This window comes from Ursus americanus, chromosome 22 (assembly GCF_024610735.1).
Source record: "Ursus americanus isolate L20-20 chromosome 22, mUrsAme1.1.p, whole genome shotgun sequence".
NCBI classification, from domain to species: Eukaryota; Metazoa; Chordata; class Mammalia; order Carnivora; family Ursidae; genus Ursus; species Ursus americanus.
In genome coordinates, this window is record NC_142148.1 from 53,474,285 (window position 1) to 53,494,150 (window position 19,866).

Below are 19,866 nucleotides of genomic sequence, written 5' to 3' on the forward strand. Positions count from 1 at the left end.
AAATTTGTTTTAAAAACTGACATTAAATTGTGTTATGTTAGGGGTGCCTGGGTGGCGCAGTCCTTAGGCGTCTGCCTTTGGCTCAGGGCATGATCCCAGCGTTCTGGGATCGAGCCCCACATCGGGCTCCTCCGCTGGGAGCCTGCTTCTTCCTCTCCCACTCCCCCTGCTTGTGTTCCCTCTCTCCCTGGCTGTCTCTCTCTGTCAAATAAATAAATACATACATACATACATACATAAATAAATCTTTAAATTGTGTTATGTTAATATTAATGGGTTTATTTAAAATAAATTTGTATATACTTAAAAAACAATCTATTTTAAGTTTCTAACTTGATAAATATTCATAGGTATAATTCCATTAAAGAATAGGTCTTGAAGTCCTCCTGAAGCCAAAATGTTTAAAACACACTCATCAAGATAATTAATGTAAGCCGTTTGTGAAGTATAACCACTAAAGCCAGGTTAATGGAACAGTTATCCATCCAAACCATTGTGGGATGGTGTCAAGTCAGGTGAAGAAGCTGGGACTTGGTTGCTTTCTTTCTTTCTTTTTTTTTTTTAAAGATTTTATTTATTTATTTGACAGAGATAGAGACAGCCAGTGAGAGAGGGAACACAAGCAGGGGGAGTGGGAGAGGAAGAAGCAGGCTCATAGCAGAGGAGCCTGATGTGGGGCTCGATCCCTTAACGCCAGGATCACGCCCTGAGCCGAAGGCAGACGCTTAACCGCTGTGCCACCCAGCCGCCCCTGGTTGCTTTCTTTCTGATTTTTAACATTCCATACCTGTTTCACAAGATTGCTTGAATGCAGTTAGGATGCCACAGGAAAGGTGCTTTTAGGTGTTAGTTTAAAAAGATGTCCCATAGGAGTTCCAGGGAAGACGGTTGAGCAGAAGGACCCTAAGCTCACCTCGTTGCACAGACACACCTACCTGACTTCCGCATCAGTGTAAATAACCCAGAAACTGACCCGAAGCCTGGCAGAACACGTTCTCCACAGCCAAACGTGGAGAAGAGGCCACTTCAGAGAGGCAAATAATAAATATAGCCAGTTAAATAATTAGTCATTAAATAAATAAGTCACATAAATATCATGAGACCATACAAAATCAGAGATGTACTGAAACCACTGGTTTCCTTTTTAGGATACATGTTATACTCTGTTCACTATATGTAGGCTAATAACCTGGCAATAAATATCTTCGGCTGTTAAACCATGCCTCATTTTGATTATTAATTCTTATCTGGTTTGGCAGCTTTTGAAATACCTGGAAACTTGCATTTTCACGCATTGATTAAACGCCATATTTTAATACTAGATTTTCAAGTCTAAAAGAAAGTGGACTCTAACCTTTGATTGATATAAACTGACAAGATTTAGTATCTCTCCACCTGTTGCGTGAGGAAGATATTAAGTAATATTGAAATGCTGCCTCTGTTTTTCTTCACAGCTGGGGTTGGACTTGGAAGAACTGGAGGAAATAGAAGAGGACGCCGGCCTTGGGAATGGAGGCTTGGGGAGGCTGGCAGGTAACCCCGCCATCTGGCTAGGGCATGGCCTCTCCTGATATGGTGCCCTGGTCGCTGATCGCATGGTGAGGCTGAGGTCAACTGTGCTCCCAACAGGGGTTTGTCGGGGTAGATTGGCCCCTCTGAGTAGATGGGAGAGTGTGTCATCAAAGTGGAATAAAATGCAAGACATTAGGTTTTCCTTCACACAAGGATTCTTCCTAATTATCCTGAAGACCAGGCTTGCCGGTGTTGGGTAGCTGGCACGAGGCTGTGGTTTCCAGTGTACTGACCACTTTCCACAGCCAGTAATTGGGAGAAAGATGGATGGACACACACATGCACACACACACATACACAAACACATGCACACATGCATGCACCCATCTTCACACGCATAAACACAGGCACACACACATGATTTATGAGTGCAGCCCAGCTGGCAGGCTGTCCTGCTTTACTGTAGTAAACGGACCGCCGCAAAAGAGCAGAGTCATTCCTTTTGGGCTATTGCTCCCTTGGGCCATTCTGTGTGAGAGCATATCCACTTTTGTTTTGTTTTTCCTGTGTTGCTAGCCTTCGAGGGCAAAGGGAACTGAGTGAGGGACTTAGAAGTGGAGGACGCCGGGCTGGCTCAGCTGGAAGAACATGTGGCTCTTGATCTCAGGGTCGTGAGTTTGAGCCACACATTGGGTGTAGAGGTTACTAAATAAATAAATAAATAAACTTAAAAAAAACCCAAGAACTGAGAAGTGGAAATCACTGTCACAGTAAAATTTGATTTTGCTGTGTGCTTCAAGGCTCTTGGGCGCAGTGTTTCTGGAACAGAAATAAGTCAAGTTTTATGTTGCCCTTGTGTGGGGGGCATGGGAGAGTGGGCTCGGGCCCCTACCGCACTGCATTTTGAGAGTTGTCTTTCTGTGAAGAGATCAAACCCCCTAAAATTTATCTGAGTATGTGTATGTGTTTATGTTTTCAAATCTTAAGTTAAATTCTTAAAAAATTATAAAAGGAGTTTATATTTCTCTCAAACGAAAGGACACCCGGATCCATGTAAGGAAACCGCGGGCAAGGCCTGCCCCACCTCCACCTCCTCATGTGAAAAGCCTGTGTGTCCCCTACCTCTGCTCTCAATGCAGGGCTTGCTTCTAGGTTGTGACGTGAGATCATCCCAGACAGGAAGCTGAACATTACTTCCCCCACAGGTGGAATCAGGGCACCCCACTGGCAGGCAGCGCGCAGCCCCGAGGGAGCCCCTGTGTGCTGCAAGCCCCTAGGGTGTCAGTCCCCTGCAGCCTCCTTCACCCTCAGTAGCATTCTCCTGGTCATGGCCATCTTCCCAGCCAGTAAAACAGCACCTGTTTTCACCACGCTCAAGGACGGCTCCAGACCCTCGGTCTCCTTCACGGCTCAAGGAAGCTGCCTAACCCCCCCTCCTACGTCAAGGCTGGTGACTGTCAGCCAGGGCAGTCCCATCCCTGGCCTTCTACCATCTGCTCCCTTCAGGGGTTCAGGGCGTCTGCAGGCCTTCCACAGTCTGGTTCCTATCGACTTCCTAGTCACCTTTCCTGCTCTTTCTGCGGTGCCACTGGCCTTGCCCATGGACTGGCATGACCTCCTCTGGGACTCCTCTCACCCATGTAGATGTGGGTAGCCCCCAGCCCGTTGTAACTTGGTATGTCCTGTGTCTGTCCTGCGAGGATGATTTCTTCCTTCAGAATAAGAGCCCAGATCTTACATTGGTGGATACTCTTATTCCTTCCCCTTAGCACAAGCTCTGATAATAGCGGTCTGGGCATGTTTGTTCAATTGAGCCAGTATTTTATTTGCTGGTATTTCTTATGGACTTTTTTTCTTTTTAATCTAGAAGTTTAATAAGGCTGCCTTCTGGATCTTTATTTAAAACATTGTTTTTTGGGGGGTGCCTGGGTGGCTCAGTTGGTTAAGTGCCTGACTCTTGATTTCAGCTCAGGTCATGATCTCAGGGTCATGGGATCAAGCCCTGTGTCGGGCCCCCTGCTCAGTGGAGTCTGCTTAATACCGTCTCTCCCTCTCCCTCTTCCCCCCACCCCCGGCTCTCTCTCACCTTATCAAATAAATAAATAAGTCTTTAAAACATTTTTGTTTTTCAAAACATTTTGATTGGAATAAAGGCTCCTTCTGGTGACGTGCTGCTCCAGCCACCTTCCTGGAGGCCTTGGGGAGCTTTGGCTCTTAGGTGTTCGAGTCCTTAGATACGGCAAGATGTCCATCCATTCCCAGCCCCGTCCCTGTGCCTTCTCCACTAGTGTGTAGAGCTGTTTTGTGGTGTTACTGGATTTTAAGTAGAATGTGTCGGGGTGTTGCAGCCTTCAGCCTGCATGAGGCTTTCTAAGGCAAAGCTAGCAGTGAGGGGACTGTGCGCTCAGAGGCATGCCAAGTTAGATGGGGCTCTCTGTGGGGTGCCTCACTTCCACCCTCGCCGCCTCCCCACACCCCCATGCTGAACAGCCTCTTGGCCCAGCCGCCCGGCTCTCAAGCTGAAGGGATGTTTTCCTTGCATGAAATCTGAAGCTGACAGGTCAGCCTTTCATTGCCGTCTGGCAGCCAGAGGCTAGCGTCCCAGGGCCTGCTTAACGTGGGTGTCTAGGCTTTGCTTCCGGTGAGCCTCAAAGCTGCTGATTGTCTTTGATCCCAAGAAGTGCTTTGTGTTTGGAATTTTCAGCCTGCTTCCTTGACTCGATGGCCACGCTGGGCCTGGCAGCATATGGCTATGGAATCCGCTATGAGTTTGGGATTTTTAACCAGAAGATTGTCAATGGCTGGCAGGTGAGTGAGACTCCATTTCTTCACTTGTTTCCAACTCTCATGGGGACAAGAAAACAAACAGGCGCTTTCAGTTCGGCCTTTTATGTGTTGAACTCCTTTCTGGAGGGATTGTCTGCTGGTCCTGGGCAGAGCAGAAGCGGGGCAGGTCGGGGCTGTCCTGCGGGCTCTGTGCTTCTCCTGTGTGGGCGGCCGGAGGCTGATCTGTGGGAGCTCCTCACACACAACTTCTGCATGAGCCTGGGAGGCCTGTTGGGATGGGACCCAGGGCCCAGCTGCTCTTAAAGGAGCACCAGGGGTTGAGGACACCGCCTGCCGCGTGCTGCTTCCCTGCTGCTCCCGGTGTGGAGCAGAGGTGGCCCTCTCTGGTTCACCTTCAGTGGGACAATTGACCCGGAAGAGTTAAAGAAACAGTACTTATTGTAGCTTTTGTTCCCACCTCCTGCCTTCACTCCCTGACGCCAGGGACGGGACAGTATCCTGGGGGTTAGAGGCCAGACTGCAAAGCAAAGTGGCTCTGAGGTAGAGTGGGCTTGGATTCTGAAGCGTCAAACCCCGGCGAAGTGGGGTGGCCAAGACCCCGTCAGTGGAAAGAGTGTAACCTCGAAGTGCAGCGCCGTTGCCCTCCACTGGGCAAGGGGACCATTTCCCTCACTCAGGACTTCAAAATGGAAGGCACAGTCACTCCACTTGATTGGAGAATAGTTTATGTAATATAATTTGGGGCCTAAAAGTGACATACGAAGCAGGGCTGTGGTTGGAATTAAAAGGTTTGGAACAGGAGAGTAGTACAGAGCATGAACAGACTGGGTGATGGAAAGGGCCTGTGTCGCGCTGGGGCTTGGGTCACAGGCACGTGCAGTTGCCAGAGCTCAAGAGGACCCTTCGGGTCTATGCATCGCGCCGTGTACATACTAACCTCAAGCAAAAACCCAGGATGAACTGCGCTTAATTACGTGCACGCTCAGCTGTTGGTGGAGAAGTGTCCCGACGTCTGCAGCTGACTTTGAAATGCGTCAAGAAGTGAATGGGTTGATGGATGGGTACGTGGTAGATGCAGTACAGCAGCACGTTAACAGTTACGGGTCCTAAATCGAAGGTGCGTGAGTGTTTACCGCCAGTTCTTTGAACGCTTCTGTACGTTTGAAAACACTCATAACAAAAAGTTGACGAAATATGGCTAACGGTAAAAGAAAACTTAAAATAGATTTGTATCTGTTGCTTAATTTGTAGACATGCTCTCTCCAGCCTTAGAGAGAACTGCACTTTCCTCCTGGTACGTTCCGGGTAGTTTCATGCAGAGTTCCTTAGGGGTGTGTGTCTGTCAGAGGCACCCAGCGCGTTCACACCTGTGTGCTTCGACCCATTCAGGCTCCTCACCGTGGACGCAGTGTGCGCTCATAGACAGGAACTCTGAGGCCCCTCCTTTGCCTCTTGCTGTTATGGTTGGAGGCAGGAAGGTTTTTTTGTGTTGTCTTTAGTTTGCTTGATCACAGGCTTTTCTTTTGGTGTTCTCATTCTTCTGCTCCTTGCCATCTTGCCTAACAGCTTAACGACAGTTGTGGGCTGATAGGTGAGTTACAAACTCAGCCCCTCCCACCCTGTTTTCCTGGGTGCCAGTTTTTAGTTGAGTCCAGCTGTAGCAGAATTAAATGCAGGTAGTGGTCAGACAGCAGTGTTATTGGCCACGGGGGCAGAGATGGGGGTCCCCTGGGAGACCTCCCCCCCAACCTCTTAGAGTCAAGGAGATGCTGCTTCTGCAAAGAATTCGTGGCTGTGCTCTGCGGGAGGCGCCCCGGCTTTGGTGTTGGAGACTGACTAATGGACAAGGACATGGCTGGATCAAAAGGCAGGGCGTCCCCTGATGCACAGCTGCCTACACCAGACGGAAAGGCCCGCTGGGGTACGATGCAGAGACGCATACTGAAGCAATAACCGCAGCCGCATCCCCTCCCTAAAACTGCAGCCAGATATTCTGCTTGACTTTTTACTTCTGTGTAAGAACCATTAAAACAAAACCAAAAAACAGCTGGGGCACCTGGCTGGCTCAGTGGGTGGACCATGCAACTCTTGATCTTGGGATCGTGAGTTCAGTCCCCACATTGGGCATAGAGCTTGCTTTAAATCAATAAACAAAAGTTAAAGAATAAATTGTTTTTAAAAACCCTCAGGGTAACGTACGGGCACACCTCATTCTGTTGCACTTCAGTGTACGGTGCTTCTCACGTACCACATCTTTTACGAGGATTGTGGCAATTCTGCATCAAGCAAGTCTGTTGGTCCCCTATTTCCAGCAGCATTTGCTCACTCTGTGTCTCTGTCACATGTTGGTAATTCTCACAGTATTGCAAACTTTATTACTACATTGTTCTGACGATCGAGGATCAGTGATTACAACTTGCTGAAAGCTCAGGTGATGGTTAGCATTTTTTAGCAATATTTCTTAATTAAGGTATTACATTGTTTTTTAAGACCTAATTCTGTTGCACACTTAATAAACTACAGTGTAGTGTAAGCGTAACTTTGATATGCACTGGGAAAGCAAAACACCCATTTAACGCTCTCTATATTGCTGTATTTGCGTTATTGCGGTGGTTTGGAGCCAAACCTGCAATATCCCTGAGGTGTGCCTGTACTTAGGTTGCTTGTTAAATTTGAAGAAGAAAGGGGCACCTGGGTGGCTCAGTCAGTTAAGTGTCTGACTCTTGGTTTTGGCTCCAGTCATGATCTCAGGATTGTGAGATCAAGCCCCACTTTGGGTTCCGCACTTTGCGGAGTCTGCTTAGGATTCTCTCTCCCTCCGTCCCCTCCGCCTGCACGTGTGTGCACTTCTCTTTCCCTCTCTAAAATAGATAGATCTGGGGCACCTGGGTGGCTCAGTTGTTAAGTGTCTGCCTTCGGCTCAGGGCGTGATCCCGGCGTTGTGGGATCGAGCCCCACATCAGGCTCCTCTGCTGGGAGCCTGCTTCTTCCTCTCCCACTCCCCCTGCTTATGTTCCTTCTCTCGCTCGCTGTCTCTCTCTCTGTCAAATAAATAAATAAAATCTTTTTAAAAAAAATAAAATAAAATCTTTTAAAAAAACTTGAAGAAGAAAGACTCTCGTTTAAATTTTAATTTACATTTATAATTCTTTATTTGCTGCTTACCAAATTAATTTATTCCATTGCAACCCCACCAAATGCTTCTACTCAAAGATTGTTCGATCTGTGGGGCTACTTTTAATTTTTTTTTGTGGGATTCTTTTTTGTGTATTTACTGATTTTGGATGCTACCAGGTGCAGTTTTTGAAAAATAAGCTGCTTTAAGGAAGGCCTGGCAGAAAAGCAGTGTCTTCCAGTGGTTTGTCCAGGCACTGCTGCCGCAAAGGCAGCCCAGCCCTTGGGACCCACTAATTTGTGGTGTCATTTTCCAAGCAGTGGGCTCCACTGATTCTTCTTCTTCTTTTTTTAATAACAGCTTCATTGAGATATCAAGTGATTTTTAATATATTTACAAAGTTGGGCAGCTGTCACCACTGTCTATTTCCAGAACACTTTAATCACCCCAAAAAGAAGTCCAGCATGGATTTGCAGTCGCACCCTAGCGCCTGACAACCGCTAATCCACCTGCTGTCTCTATGCATTTGGGTGTTCTAGACATTTCCTGTGAGCAGAGCCACACACTCGGGGCCTTCTTTGACTCTGCATGTATGCGAGGTTCACCCATGTTGCAGCACGCAGCAGGACTTCATTCCTTTTTGTTGTTAAATGTGGGTGATTCTTAATGTCTTTTTACTTTAATGCATTTTTCTGAGTTAATTTTTGAACACGAGGTCTTAACCAGAGCTGGAAACCTTTGTTATAGGTAGGCTGTGGTTTATTTCAGAGCCGGGCGGCATCATCCGGACAGCGTGGTCAGTGTGGGCTGAGGGTGGGGCCGCCCGGCTCCCCCCGTGAGAGCCGCCCTCACTGCCGGCCCCTTTCCAGGTGGAGGAGGCGGACGACTGGCTGCGCTACGGCAACCCCTGGGAGAAGGCCCGGCCCGAGTACATGCTGCCTGTGCACTTCTACGGGAGAGTGGAGCACACCTCTGAGGGCGTCAAGTGGCTGGACACACAGGTAGCCCCCCCCGCGCCCCGGGGAAGCGTGGGGCTGAGTGAGGGCCTGCCACGGTTCATCGTCCCACCGGCTTCCCTCTGGGAGTGGGAGGTGTGCTGTTTCTCCAGACGACCTGCCTCGAGGTAAAAGCCTGGGAGGTTCTGTCCTCAGATACCTGCTTCTTAACGTTGTCAGGAGCTGCCCAGACAGTGAGAGAGGCTCAGTGGGAGGCCCTAGGCTTTGCACTTTAACAGGGGCTTGTGTCGGACTTGAGACCAGCAGTCATTGAACAGCTAGCAGGACAGTGTGATGACGGGGCAGGGCACTGATTCCCTGGGGAACATGGATAGCCCCCAGCATCTCTAGAGAGCAGGCACCTAATGCATGCACTCATCACACACCAAGCCCTTAGTAGTGTCTCCCAGGTGTCACCCACCACTACTGAGCCGTCAGAGCCCGGGCAATGTGGTGAGCTGGGTGGATGTCCCAGAAGGGGCACTGGCATTGACAAGGGGACCAGGACAGGAGCACAGAGAGTCCAGGCCAGGCTCTGGGATGGCAGATGGTGCACAGCTGGGTGGTTCCAGGGGGCAGTGGGAGGTAGCAGGAGAGCCTTCAGGGGGGCGTGGCTGTAAGGAACAAGATTCATTGGTCTGGGTGTGGGGAGGTGAACCCGGGAGACTGGGGAAGTCCCGGGCATGCAAAAGTGAGTTGTCCAGATTTCCTGTAGCATAAGTTTTAAACGGGGTGCATAGGCTAAAGCTGGCTGGAGCCATGTTACAGAGGCCTCAAATGCCATAATAAGTTGTATTTAATTTGAAAGGACAGAAAAGGGGTCAGTTATCCCTGTGCATGTGCTTGCGGAAGATGAGCATATCAGGGTATGTAGGGAAGCGTAGAGGCCCTGGGGGCCCTCCAAAGGCCTTAACCTGGAGGGCTGTCCCTGGAGAGGGAAGGAGGGGTGGTTAGGGGTGCTTTACAGGGCTTGCCACTGGCTTAGACAAGGTTGTGGGGAGCCGGGGGCAGGGGAGAGGGGAGGGGACAGGTGATACTAAGGCTCTAGGGATAGCTATCATGCAGTATTTTTGGCTGTCAGAGTGGATTTCGTCTCATAAAGCCACATAGCCAAGCCCGTATGAGCCCCCACGGGCATGCCGCAGTGTACGACGCCCCGTCGGAGTGTCTGAGGGTTGGAAGCGACCCTGAGGCTTATGTGTGTCTTCCTGTGCTTGGTAAGAGTAGAGCAGCTGCTCGTGGACAGAGGGGATCAGGAGGGGTCGTGGCAGGCTCTGTGGGTGCATTTTCTGTTGTGAGTAGAGTATGGGCTGGTTTGGTTCTCTGACGGTTAGATGTCAAGGCCTTCTGCAGACACTGGGAAACGGACTCAGAAATAGAAGCCGTCTGTGGAGAAGTTCGCTGAGTCCTGAAATTGCACAAGCAGGGTCAGGCGAGAAGAGGGACAGTGTGGAGGGCAGAGGAGGAGGACTCAGAAGGTGTGGCTGCTAACGGAGCGTGAGTGAGGTTGACACGGTGGCCCTTGAGCAGCTGAGTGGGAGGAATTCTTAATGCCAGTGTTGAAGGAGGTGAACCTAGAGAAGATAGATGTGACCTCAAGAGTGTGGTCAGGACCTTCCCTGTGGGGCCACCACAGGCGCTCCTGGCCTGGGCTGCCCATGGGCTGGCCGCAGCCTGGCACAGGGCGAGTGGCAGGAGTCTGGGGCAGAAGGAGAACAGCCTGAGGGCAAGCAGGTTGGCTGCCAGCAGGGAGCAGAATGTTGCTGGCTGGATGAGGAGGCCTGGAACTGGGGACTTGTCTCTGGCTGACTGGATCGGACCATCTCTCCTTGACCAGGTGGTGCTGGCCATGCCGTACGACACCCCGGTGCCGGGCTACAGGAACAACACCGTCAACACCATGAGGCTGTGGTCCGCCAAGGCGCCCAATGACTTCAAGCTCCATGACTGTGCGTTCTGCCCCTCTCGTCTCTTTTGGGTGGCTTCTCCCAGACTTGCCCCATGTAGCTCTTGTCCTGTCTGCACTGTCACTGCTGTGGAGAGCAGAAGGCTCCCACTGTGGAGGGCAGAGGGCGGCTCCTCAGAGCACCGGGGCCTCCCAGGGACAGCCCACAGGCAAGGCCAGTGCTCTTGGGAGCCTGTGCCTTCAGGAAGGAGCGAGGGGCCTGGGGCCCTGTAGGGTGGGTGAGGGCGCAGTGAAACCGTGGCTCTGGGGGCACATCCTGTTCAGGAATGCCCTTCACACTGTTCAGGGAAGCGAGGGAGAAACTAGGCAGAGGGCACATGGGGAGTCAAGGGAAGGCACACGGGTCCTGACCTCACCGTCTCTGCTCACAGTTAATGTGGGTGGCTACATCGAGGCGGTCCTGGACAGGAACCTGGCCGAGAACATCTCCAGAGTCCTGTATCCAAATGATAATGTGAGTAGCTCACGTGGTTGGTTCTCATCTGCTAGGAGGGTGCACTGGGGGGCTGGGGCTCTCTAGAAGGACCACATTTATCAGGCTAGACCACATAAGTGGCCACCAGCAGCCCTCATGTGGCTCCTTGGAGTGGGGACAGCACCGCATGCTTGATGAAGCCCCGCAAGTCCAAGTGTGCCTGTTAGCCTCTCCCCCTTGCCTTCTCCCTAAGGGGACGCTTTGGAAGGTTCATGGCCTCTTCTCACATGTCTACACTGCACTGTGCATGGCCGCCCCTGAGGGCTGGCTCTGAGCTGACTCCATACGAGGCTGCATGCGGGACGACATGTGGGGGATGTGAGAGCCTGTCAGACCTCACGTGCAGCTGGCTTCTGCTCTCTGCCACATGACCCATTTCTCGAGTGGGGACAGGAGTCCCTGTTTGTCAGTGATGCCTTGAGACATATGCCAGTCATGGTTTGAAGAGCTTGTGGTATGTCACCCACTAGATGAAGCCACAGCTACAGTCTCCACCGCCACCAAATTTAGTGTCCACTGGCTTTGTTATTGTTGCCAGACAAGAGCCCTTGGAATTCACCTGTCTTAGTGGGTTTGTGTTTTCTGTTTAATCAGAGTAATATGTGCACCTTAGTAGCAAAGGCATTGGTGCTGAAAGGCACACAACCAAACGCACCCCTTCGTCACTCGCCCCACAAGATTTTAAGTAGATTCTGAAGCTTCAGGGGCACGGCATCTTAAGAGCGGTGACGCTTCGGAGCTTGTGCTTCTGAGGGGCTCTGGCTGTTAAGGAATGAGACCCGCGTGCCTGCTTTCCTCACGCAGGCAGTGTGACCCTTTGCAGGCTGCCTTCCTGTCTGAAGATCACACGCAGGTTAGGCCATCATCACCTAATGCCTATGCCCCTGAGCTGTGGGTGACCTGACCTTGGGCCCAGGATGGTGGGGATGGAGGCGACAGCACCATGCTGGCCCCCGAGGGCTCCCATTCTCACGCACCCGTGCATCGCTGCAGTCCCTGGAGCAGGACCCCTCAGCCTAGTGCCCTTCTTGGCTCCCGGGGACTCCCTCGAGGGCCTTTGGCGGCCCCCTGGCTGTTGTTGGTGCCAGCGCTGTCCCATGTCTGCAGTTCTTTGAGGGGAAGGAGCTCCGGCTGAAGCAGGAGTACTTTGTGGTGGCTGCCACCCTGCAGGACATCATTCGCCGCTTTAAGTCCTCCAAGTTCGGCTGCCGGGACCCAGTGAGAACCTGTTTTGAGACGTTCCCAGACAAGGTTGGTTTGTCGATGGGCGTTGAGCCCGGTGCAGAAGGGCAGGGTGTTCCCAGGCCCGGTTTCTTCCAAGGCTGGGGCTTAGGTAGGTAGGGGGATGGGCAGGACAGCAGTCCCCCCCCATCGTGGTCTCCTTGTCATCAGGGGCCAGGACCCTCCTCCCTGACCAGGGCCACACAAGGCATCCTTACGAGCAGCGAGGGACACTGCAAAAGGTTCCCGTGGGCAGAGCTTGATGCATTTGGCAGGCTGGGTTCCATGATTTTAAACAAAGCCAACATATCCTAGGTGAGAGGAATATTCTGTGTCAGAGGGAGCTGTGAGAACATGAGGAGGGCCTTGGAGGCAGGCCGAAGGTCCTATTGTGGAGCCCGTCCGTGGGGTCTTCCTGACCCCCCGCCCGTGGCCCCTGCGGCCCGGTTGCACTCCCTGCCCTGTGGCCGGTTGTCGTGCAGGGCTCCCGTTGTCGACCCTATGCACCAGGCCCTCGGGTGGGCGGCTGAGGATCCCCATTCTGTACACACTGACCACGGTGGCACCCGTGCAGGCAAGGGGAGTGAGGGCGGCTGCCCTGTGTAACCTGCAGGTTGCCATCCAGCTGAACGACACCCACCCAGCCCTTGCCATCCCTGAGCTCATGCGGATACTGGTGGATGTGGAGCAAGTGGACTGGGACAAGGTGCGTACTGAAGACAAGGGCGCAGGGCTGGGCACATGGGGTGGGTGTCCCCACGATGATGGGCATGTGGGGTGACGGTCTCCCTGTCAGAGCTGGACATACGGAGTGATGGTATTCCCCACAGACCTGGGCACGTGGGGTGACAGTGTCCCCCACAGACACCTGGGCACCTGGGGTGATGGTGTCCCCTGCAGACCTGGCATGTGGGGTGACAGTGTCCCCCACAGACACCTGGGCACTTGGGGTGATGGTGTCCCCTGCAGACCTGGCATGTGGGGTGACGGTGCCCGCACGGATCTGCATGTGGGGTGATAGTATCCCCCCAAGACCTGCACATGGGGTGACAGTGTCCCCTTCACCTTCAAGCCTGTCCCAGAAACAGTGGTGAGTACTGAGCTGGCCCCAGGATGATGAGGAGGGCCTTAGCCCTGTGGCCTAGGGAGAAAGGGGCATTGTCCCTGGGAAGACAGAGCCGCGGGGAGGAAGACGTTCCAGGAGTGGGTCCGGGGTTTCTCCCAAGGGACCAGGACAACATGGACGGGCAGTGGTGCGAAGGCACACTAGAACAATTTTCTGGAAGACACTTCTCAGAGCTTCTCACATACGTTTTCTCATCTTAGAATTACGGCAAAACCCCAGAAGTATTAAGGGTAAAGAAACACACTGTTCACATTTTTATGTTTTCCTGACCCGTGTGGTCCTACATCCGTGTATAGTAGGATTTTCTTGATCCAGTTTAAATCAGCGTGTACAACTGTAGAGGAGCTTTTACATCGTTTTGTAGAACCCAGAGCCCCTCTCTGGTTTGGGGTGCGCTTCCTCGTGGGACGGGGCAGCCCCCCGGGGTCCCGTCCGTTCCTGGCCAGTGGAGGGAGGTCACACAGTTTCCCAGTGTTCCTGGACTGGGTGTGCGATCAGTTGGGTGGAAATAAAGTAGAAAATTGTTCGGTGTTCTGCTTCGTTCACCAATAAAAAATGGTTTACAGAAGAAAGGTGACGCAGTGAGTGATTTCAGGTGGTGAGGTAAGCCTTACTCGTGTGTGTGTGTGTGCTTTGTCAGGACGTAGAATGTGCATGGTCATGTCTGAAGAGCGAAGGGCATGGGGCTCACTTGTAGGTTTTGAGAAGGTTCTAGACAGGCCCCAGAGCACAGAGACGTACAGCCAGCTGGCTGGGCCCCTGTCTGGTGGGATCTGGACATCTCCCTTTGATCCTGGACTTGCCCCTTGTCTACGCACCTGGGGGAAGAACTGTTTCTCAGCAAAAACACATCGGAATGTTCTGGAATGTTCTAGGCCTGGGAAATCACAAAGAAGACCTGTGCATACACCAACCACACTGTGTTACCTGAGGCTTTGGAGCGCTGGCCTGTGTCCATGTTTGAGAAGCTCCTGCCACGGCACCTGGAGATCATCTACGCCATCAACCAGAGGCACCTGGATGTGAGCCGCAGGGCTGTGGGTGGGAGCTTGGGGGTTGCTGCATGACCACCCCTCCTGCGTGATCAGGGATGGAGATGGTGAGCGGGGCCAGGGGGGAGCCCTCCCATCCTCCACATGGAATCATCTGGCCTGGGACAGGTGCCTTATTTCTTGAATACCCTCCGCCCAGCAGAGGGCTTTGGGGTCCAGGGGCTGTCACCCACCAAAGGCAATGCCTAGTTCCCATACCTAGACCCCTGCAGTATATGTGGGAGTCATGGATTCAGGACTTTTTAAAACATTTCCATTCCTGAGTGGGGCTCAGATGTGTCTGTTCTCCAAATGTCTTTGTCCTGGGACATCATAGCGGCATTTGGGTGATTTGAAAACAAAGCAGCATTTGTCTTTTTCTCTGTTACCTGCAGAGAGGAGAGCTTTACATGAAAAGGGCAACTTAGAATCCAGATGTGTTTGTAGTTCAGTTTTTTTTTAAGATTTTTTATTAATTTATTTGAGAGAGAGGGGCAGAGGGAGAGAGAGAGAAGTAGACTCCCCGGTGAGCACAGAGCCTGACTGGGGCTCAACACCAGGCTCGATCCTAGGACCCCGGATCATGACCTGAGTCCAAGTCAGATACTTAACTGACGGAGCCACCCAGGTGCCCTGTACTTCAGTTTTTCAACCTTTTGGTGAAAAAGTAGCCATTCACCACTGCTCAGACCGTGGCTAGACCCTGCCTAGGCCAGGAGGGCAGCACTCTTGTCTTGTCCTTGTGAGTCAGGTGGCACAGCCCAGCGCCACGGTCCCCCGACTGTCTGCCCCTGGCAGGACAGGTTTGCCGAGTCCTGCAGCCAGTGCAGGCCATCCCCTGGGCGGCGGCAGCACGGCGGGGCTTCCTCCCGCACTCAGGGCTCTGGGAGGTGCGTCCTGGGAGCTCGCATGCATGTCTGGGTACGGCAACCCCAGGGTTTTCCTGGGGGAGGTGGAACCTCCCACGCGGGCTCCCGGGCCTCCTGCTCATGGCTGCGTGTCTTGGCAACAGCACGTGGCCGCCCTGTTCCCCGGGGACGTGGACCGCCTGCGGAGGATGTCTGCGATCGAGGAAGGGGACTGTAAGCGGATTAACATGGCCCACCTGTGTGTGATCGGGTCCCATGCTGTCAACGGCGTAGCGAGGATCCACTCGGAGATTGTGAAGCAGTCAGTGTGAGTGGCTGAGCTGCGTGTGTCTCCTTCCTGACCCCCGATCTGCCCCTGGGGACTGTTGGCAGCCATACACACGGTGGCTGGGGCCTGCAGCCCACGTTCCACACTTGCTCTGCTGCCCTCATGGGCCCTGACCGAACTGCCTAGGGGGTATGCGTTGGTGGCTAAAGACACCGTGGGCTCCAGCTCAGTGGGTGATGTTGCGGTACTGAGCCTTCTTGTCACCAGTGCCCTCCTCTTTTCTGGCTCCCTCCTGGAGCCACCTGCTGCCGGCCAGGAGCCGGGAGTGCCCCACTTCAGGACCAGTGTCGCATGCCTAGACCGCATGGAGGTTAGGGCCGGAAGGTCTAGGCCTCATCAGCGAGAGGAAGGAGGAGTTCTTAGGTCAGATCTCATGCTTCCCCTCCCTCTCCCGGTGGGACGTGATCTTGGAACTCCTTCCCTCCATCCTTGACCCGGATGTGTGTGGAGCACCTCCGTGAGCACCAGGTAGACCCCACACCAGGTGTGTCTGTGTGGAGGCTTCTGTGTTCCTAGTGCCGACCCAAGGGCGCTGTGTGTAATAGTCTTTAATCCCCCCAGCAAGCCTGTCAGTGGGGTGTGTCCCCATTTTACAGATGAGGAAGCTGAACCCCGGTTCTCCAGCTCTGCAACCCTTACCCTGTCCAATGTCACGATCACCTGGGAGATGGCCAGGTTCCACTCCCTGTGTGGTTATCACTCTGCGGCCAGATGCGCAGTGCTCTGAACAGCATCTGCTCTGTGCCCGCTGTTGTCCAGGCGTGCAGTGACGCTGACTGCTCTGTGCTCTTTAGAAAACGGAAAAACTGAGCTTCATGGTCTTCCGGGGATTTCCTTACGTTCTCTTGCTCACCTTGTTCAAAACACAGGACTTGTGATACTTGCCTGTTTTCTGTTTTAGCTTTAAGGATTTTTATGAGCTGGAGCCAGAGAAGTTCCAGAATAAGACAAATGGCATCACACCGCGACGGTGGCTGCTACTGTGTAACCCAGGGCTGGCCGACACCATCGTGGAGGTGAGATCTGCTGCCTTTGAGTCCCCAGGGAGCTGCACACGCGGCTAGAGCCTCGGCTGTTGCCAGGGCCCTCAGGCCCATCCCCAGCAGGTGCCGAGTGGGTAGCGATCGCTCCTTTGTGCATTGACCAGCAGTGGCTCCCGGCTGGGGATGTGTGGGGTCAGACACGGGAGTGCTGGGCCAGACTGTGCAGTCATTCAGCGGCCCCAGCGGCTTGTGCAGGAGTTCAGAAGTGAGGTTCTGGGGGCACCTGGGTGGTGCAGTCGTTAAGCGTCTGCCTTCGGCACAGGGCGTGATCCTGGCGTTATGGGATCGAGCCCCACATCAGGCTCCTCCGCTATGAGCCTGCTTCTTCCTCTCCCTCTTCCCTGCTGTGTTCCCTCTCTCGCTGGCTGTCTCTCTCTGTGTCAAATAAATAAAATCTTAAAAAAAAAAAAGAAGTGAGGTTCTGGGTTTCGGGAAGGACTGGAGGGGGCCACCCAGCTGAGCCGCAGCCGCAGAAGAGCCCCCTGAAGAGGTTCTGTGGGGCAGAGACGCAGGGGTAAACTGATCGTTCATGTGCTTGTGCAGGAAGGAAGGAGGAGATGGGTGCCTTTACACAGCAGGTGCTGTGCCAGCCTTGAGAATGCAGCAGCTGGCTGGAGGGTGGTGCCCGGTGACACTGCCGGTCTGGGCTGCCTGTGTCAGGGAGGGCATCCCTGGAAAAGGGACAGCAGAGCACAGATCCGAAGGGCTGACAGCAGGGAGCCAAGAGCACTGAATCTCTGCTCCTTTGGTGGGGGGCATGGCCCGCCCGGGAGCTGGAAGGCCAGCAGGGCTAGCGCCTGGTGAGGCAGTCAGAGGGAGGACAGGCCTTGGAAATGGCCAGGGCGTTTGGAGGCCAGGAGTTTTCCTTGTGATCTAAGTTAGCAACAGGCAGACTAAGCGGGGGTGCTTGATGAGAGGTGCGTTCGGACTGACTGCCCTGCTGTAGTGCAGAGAGGTCAGGGCCAGGAAGTGGCTGGAGGGTGCAGAGCCTTGGCAGTGGGTGAGGAGCTGCTGGCCACGGGTGGCCCCCAGGTTTGGGACATGTCTGTGAAGGGGACAGGGGAGGCTTGCATGATTGTTGGGGGTGTTTGAGCTTCATCAGATTGCGACGTACTGGGCAGGAGCAAACCCAGGTCTGACTGAGAGGGAGCCTGGGGTGGGGATGCCCATGGTGGTTGTGGCCGTGGTGTGGGGTGTTTGCTGATAGCTGGGTGTTGTGAGAGAGAGGCAGACCTGGGGTCAAGCTGGAGCAGATCCAGGGAGGAAAGCAGAGACAGATGACAAAATGGGAGGACAGCCTCCAGGAGGACAGGTCCCACAGCGAGCAGAAACCATGTGTCCCTTTACGATTCTACAGAAAATTGGGGAGGGTTTCCTGACTGACCTGAGCCAACTGAAGAAGCTGTTGCCGTTCGTTGACGACGAGGCGCTCATCAGGGATGTGGCCAAGGTCAAGCAGGTAGGCCCAGTGTGGGACAGCAGTCCTGCACATCTGAGTGTCCGACCCCACGGCCACCCACTCCCCTCAGCCCTCAGGTCGGCAGCAGGTGGGCAGGCGGGTGCAGAGCCCAGAGCAGCCCAAGTACACGTTGCCTCAAGCTGCAGGAAGAGCTCATCCACGGGAGGTGCTCTGAAAGTCCATCCAGTCCTGGCGTTTCTGCACGTGGCATGCTGCTTGGTTGCATGGGAGCCTCTCCCCAGGGCAGCCAGCCTCACAGCCAGACAGGCTGGGGCCCCTGGAGCCCTCCAAACCCGACAGGTGGCCACCATGACCAAGAACACGGCCCCTCTTGAGCCTGCCTCTCTGCTGGGCCGCCACGTGGTCTTAGGCCCCAGGAAGAGTCCTTCACCTTGAGTCTTCTCTCCCTGCCTGCCCCCATCCGTGTCCCTTGACATCACACTCACAGTAGCTGTTGTCCTCCTTTTCTTACCCTTCTGCTTCTGTGTAGGTTTGCTTTTTGGTCTACTTTCCCGTTTATTTCTGCCGCTTCTGGTGTGTGCCCACCTTCCCCACCCCGCTCCCCAGCCCCCCATCCTCAGAAGGCCTCTGGGAGCCCCTGCCCTGCTGCATGGCGAGAAAGCCGGAGCCTTAGTCGGACCTTGGGGACTCGGGGTTTGACCACCCTTATCCTTTTTTCCCCCCAGGAAAACAAGTTGAAGTTCTCTGCCTTCCTGGAGAAGGAATATAAGGTGAAAATCAACCCGTCCTCCATGTTCGACGTGCACGTGAAGAGGATCCACGAGTACAAGCGGCAGCTGCTGAACTGCCTGCATATCATCACCCTGTACAACCGTGAGTGTGCCGGCCCCGCCGCCCCGGCGCGCATGGCGGCTGCTCGCTGGACTCGGGGCCGGCTGATAGGCTCCGTCTAGTGCTTAGTTCACGCTTTGCTGTTATTCGCTAGACTGACCGCGAGTTATTTGGAAAGGTTTTACTTATGAGAGACATTTAAGGTATACTTACCAAAAATAAACCAGGACGTGTTAAATCTATACACGCACCTTAAACTGTTGCAGCAGTGTTCAGTTATGGGAGCAAACATGAATCAAAGAGCCCCTGAAAGTAGATATGAATATTTGCTAGATTTAGAAATGTAATAAAGCCTGAGGAAAAACTTAAGGTTTTAGAATTTTGTGATTTAATATAGTGACTCTTAATTTTGAAAACCAAGGAACCGCAAATCCTCTATTCAGGATGCAAAGCTCCTCGTAAGACCGGGTCAGGTGGAGGAAGCCGCTCGCTTGTGAGACAGTTAGGTGACAGGATAGACAGCGTTGATGGCTGAGTGTTTCCGAAACTCCTGGTGCGGGTCCTCCAGGAAGGGCCCCAGCGGCCCGCCTGTGTATGTGGCCTGAGGAGGCGCTCCACGGTGTTGTTCTCTTTTGTGGTGGTGATTTTCTGCCTTTTCTTTGTCCCTGGGCCTCTGCTGGACCCACCCTGGCAGTCCCCTGTCTGTGAGCACCTGGGATGTCACTGGGCACCCCTGCCCTTCGCCCCGCGCCATCCCGGTGCCTGCGTGGGCCCGTGTGCTTCCCAGTACGCACGGCTTCTGGGCTTGCTCATCCCATGGCGTCCTGCCAGCCCAGCTCTCCTGTGGGCGGGCCGCTGAGGGCTGGTGGCATTTCCGCCCCGTCGGCTCCCCGGGCTGCACACGTGCTATCTCCCTGGTCACTGCTAACCACCGTGACGCTCTGCTCCGCTGTCCCAGTCCCCGCCTCCTTTTCCATCTCGGCGCGCGGGTGAACACATTCCGTGCTCACCACCAGTCTCTGCAAAGCTGTCCTGCTCCGCTCTTCTGCCCGCTCTCTCTCCGGTTTACGGCAGCCGCTCGTGTGAACTGCGCTCCGAGTTCTTGCTTGTTCACAGCACGTAGGACTGTTTGCAGGAGACATTCCTG

General features: G+C 53.6%; 1 protein-coding gene across 1 annotated transcript in view; it reads left to right on the forward strand.

The window, feature by feature from the left end:
• The window catches only part of PYGB (glycogen phosphorylase B), a 58,268-nt gene that overhangs the window by 27,068 nt on the left and 11,334 nt on the right, over positions 1-19,866 (forward strand). Inside the window, exons 3-14 of the mRNA XM_045810894.2 lie at positions 1,455-1,533; positions 4,217-4,320; positions 8,284-8,415; positions 10,247-10,358; positions 10,747-10,829; positions 11,958-12,101; positions 12,685-12,777; positions 14,073-14,219; positions 15,241-15,404; positions 16,327-16,441; positions 17,826-17,927; positions 18,614-18,761. Of these exons, the coding sequence (XP_045666850.1) occupies positions 1,455-1,533; positions 4,217-4,320; positions 8,284-8,415; positions 10,247-10,358; positions 10,747-10,829; positions 11,958-12,101; positions 12,685-12,777; positions 14,073-14,219; positions 15,241-15,404; positions 16,327-16,441; positions 17,826-17,927; positions 18,614-18,761 (1,423 nt within the window). The remainder of the gene's footprint in view (positions 1-1,454; positions 1,534-4,216; positions 4,321-8,283; positions 8,416-10,246; positions 10,359-10,746; positions 10,830-11,957; positions 12,102-12,684; positions 12,778-14,072; positions 14,220-15,240; positions 15,405-16,326; positions 16,442-17,825; positions 17,928-18,613; positions 18,762-19,866) is intronic.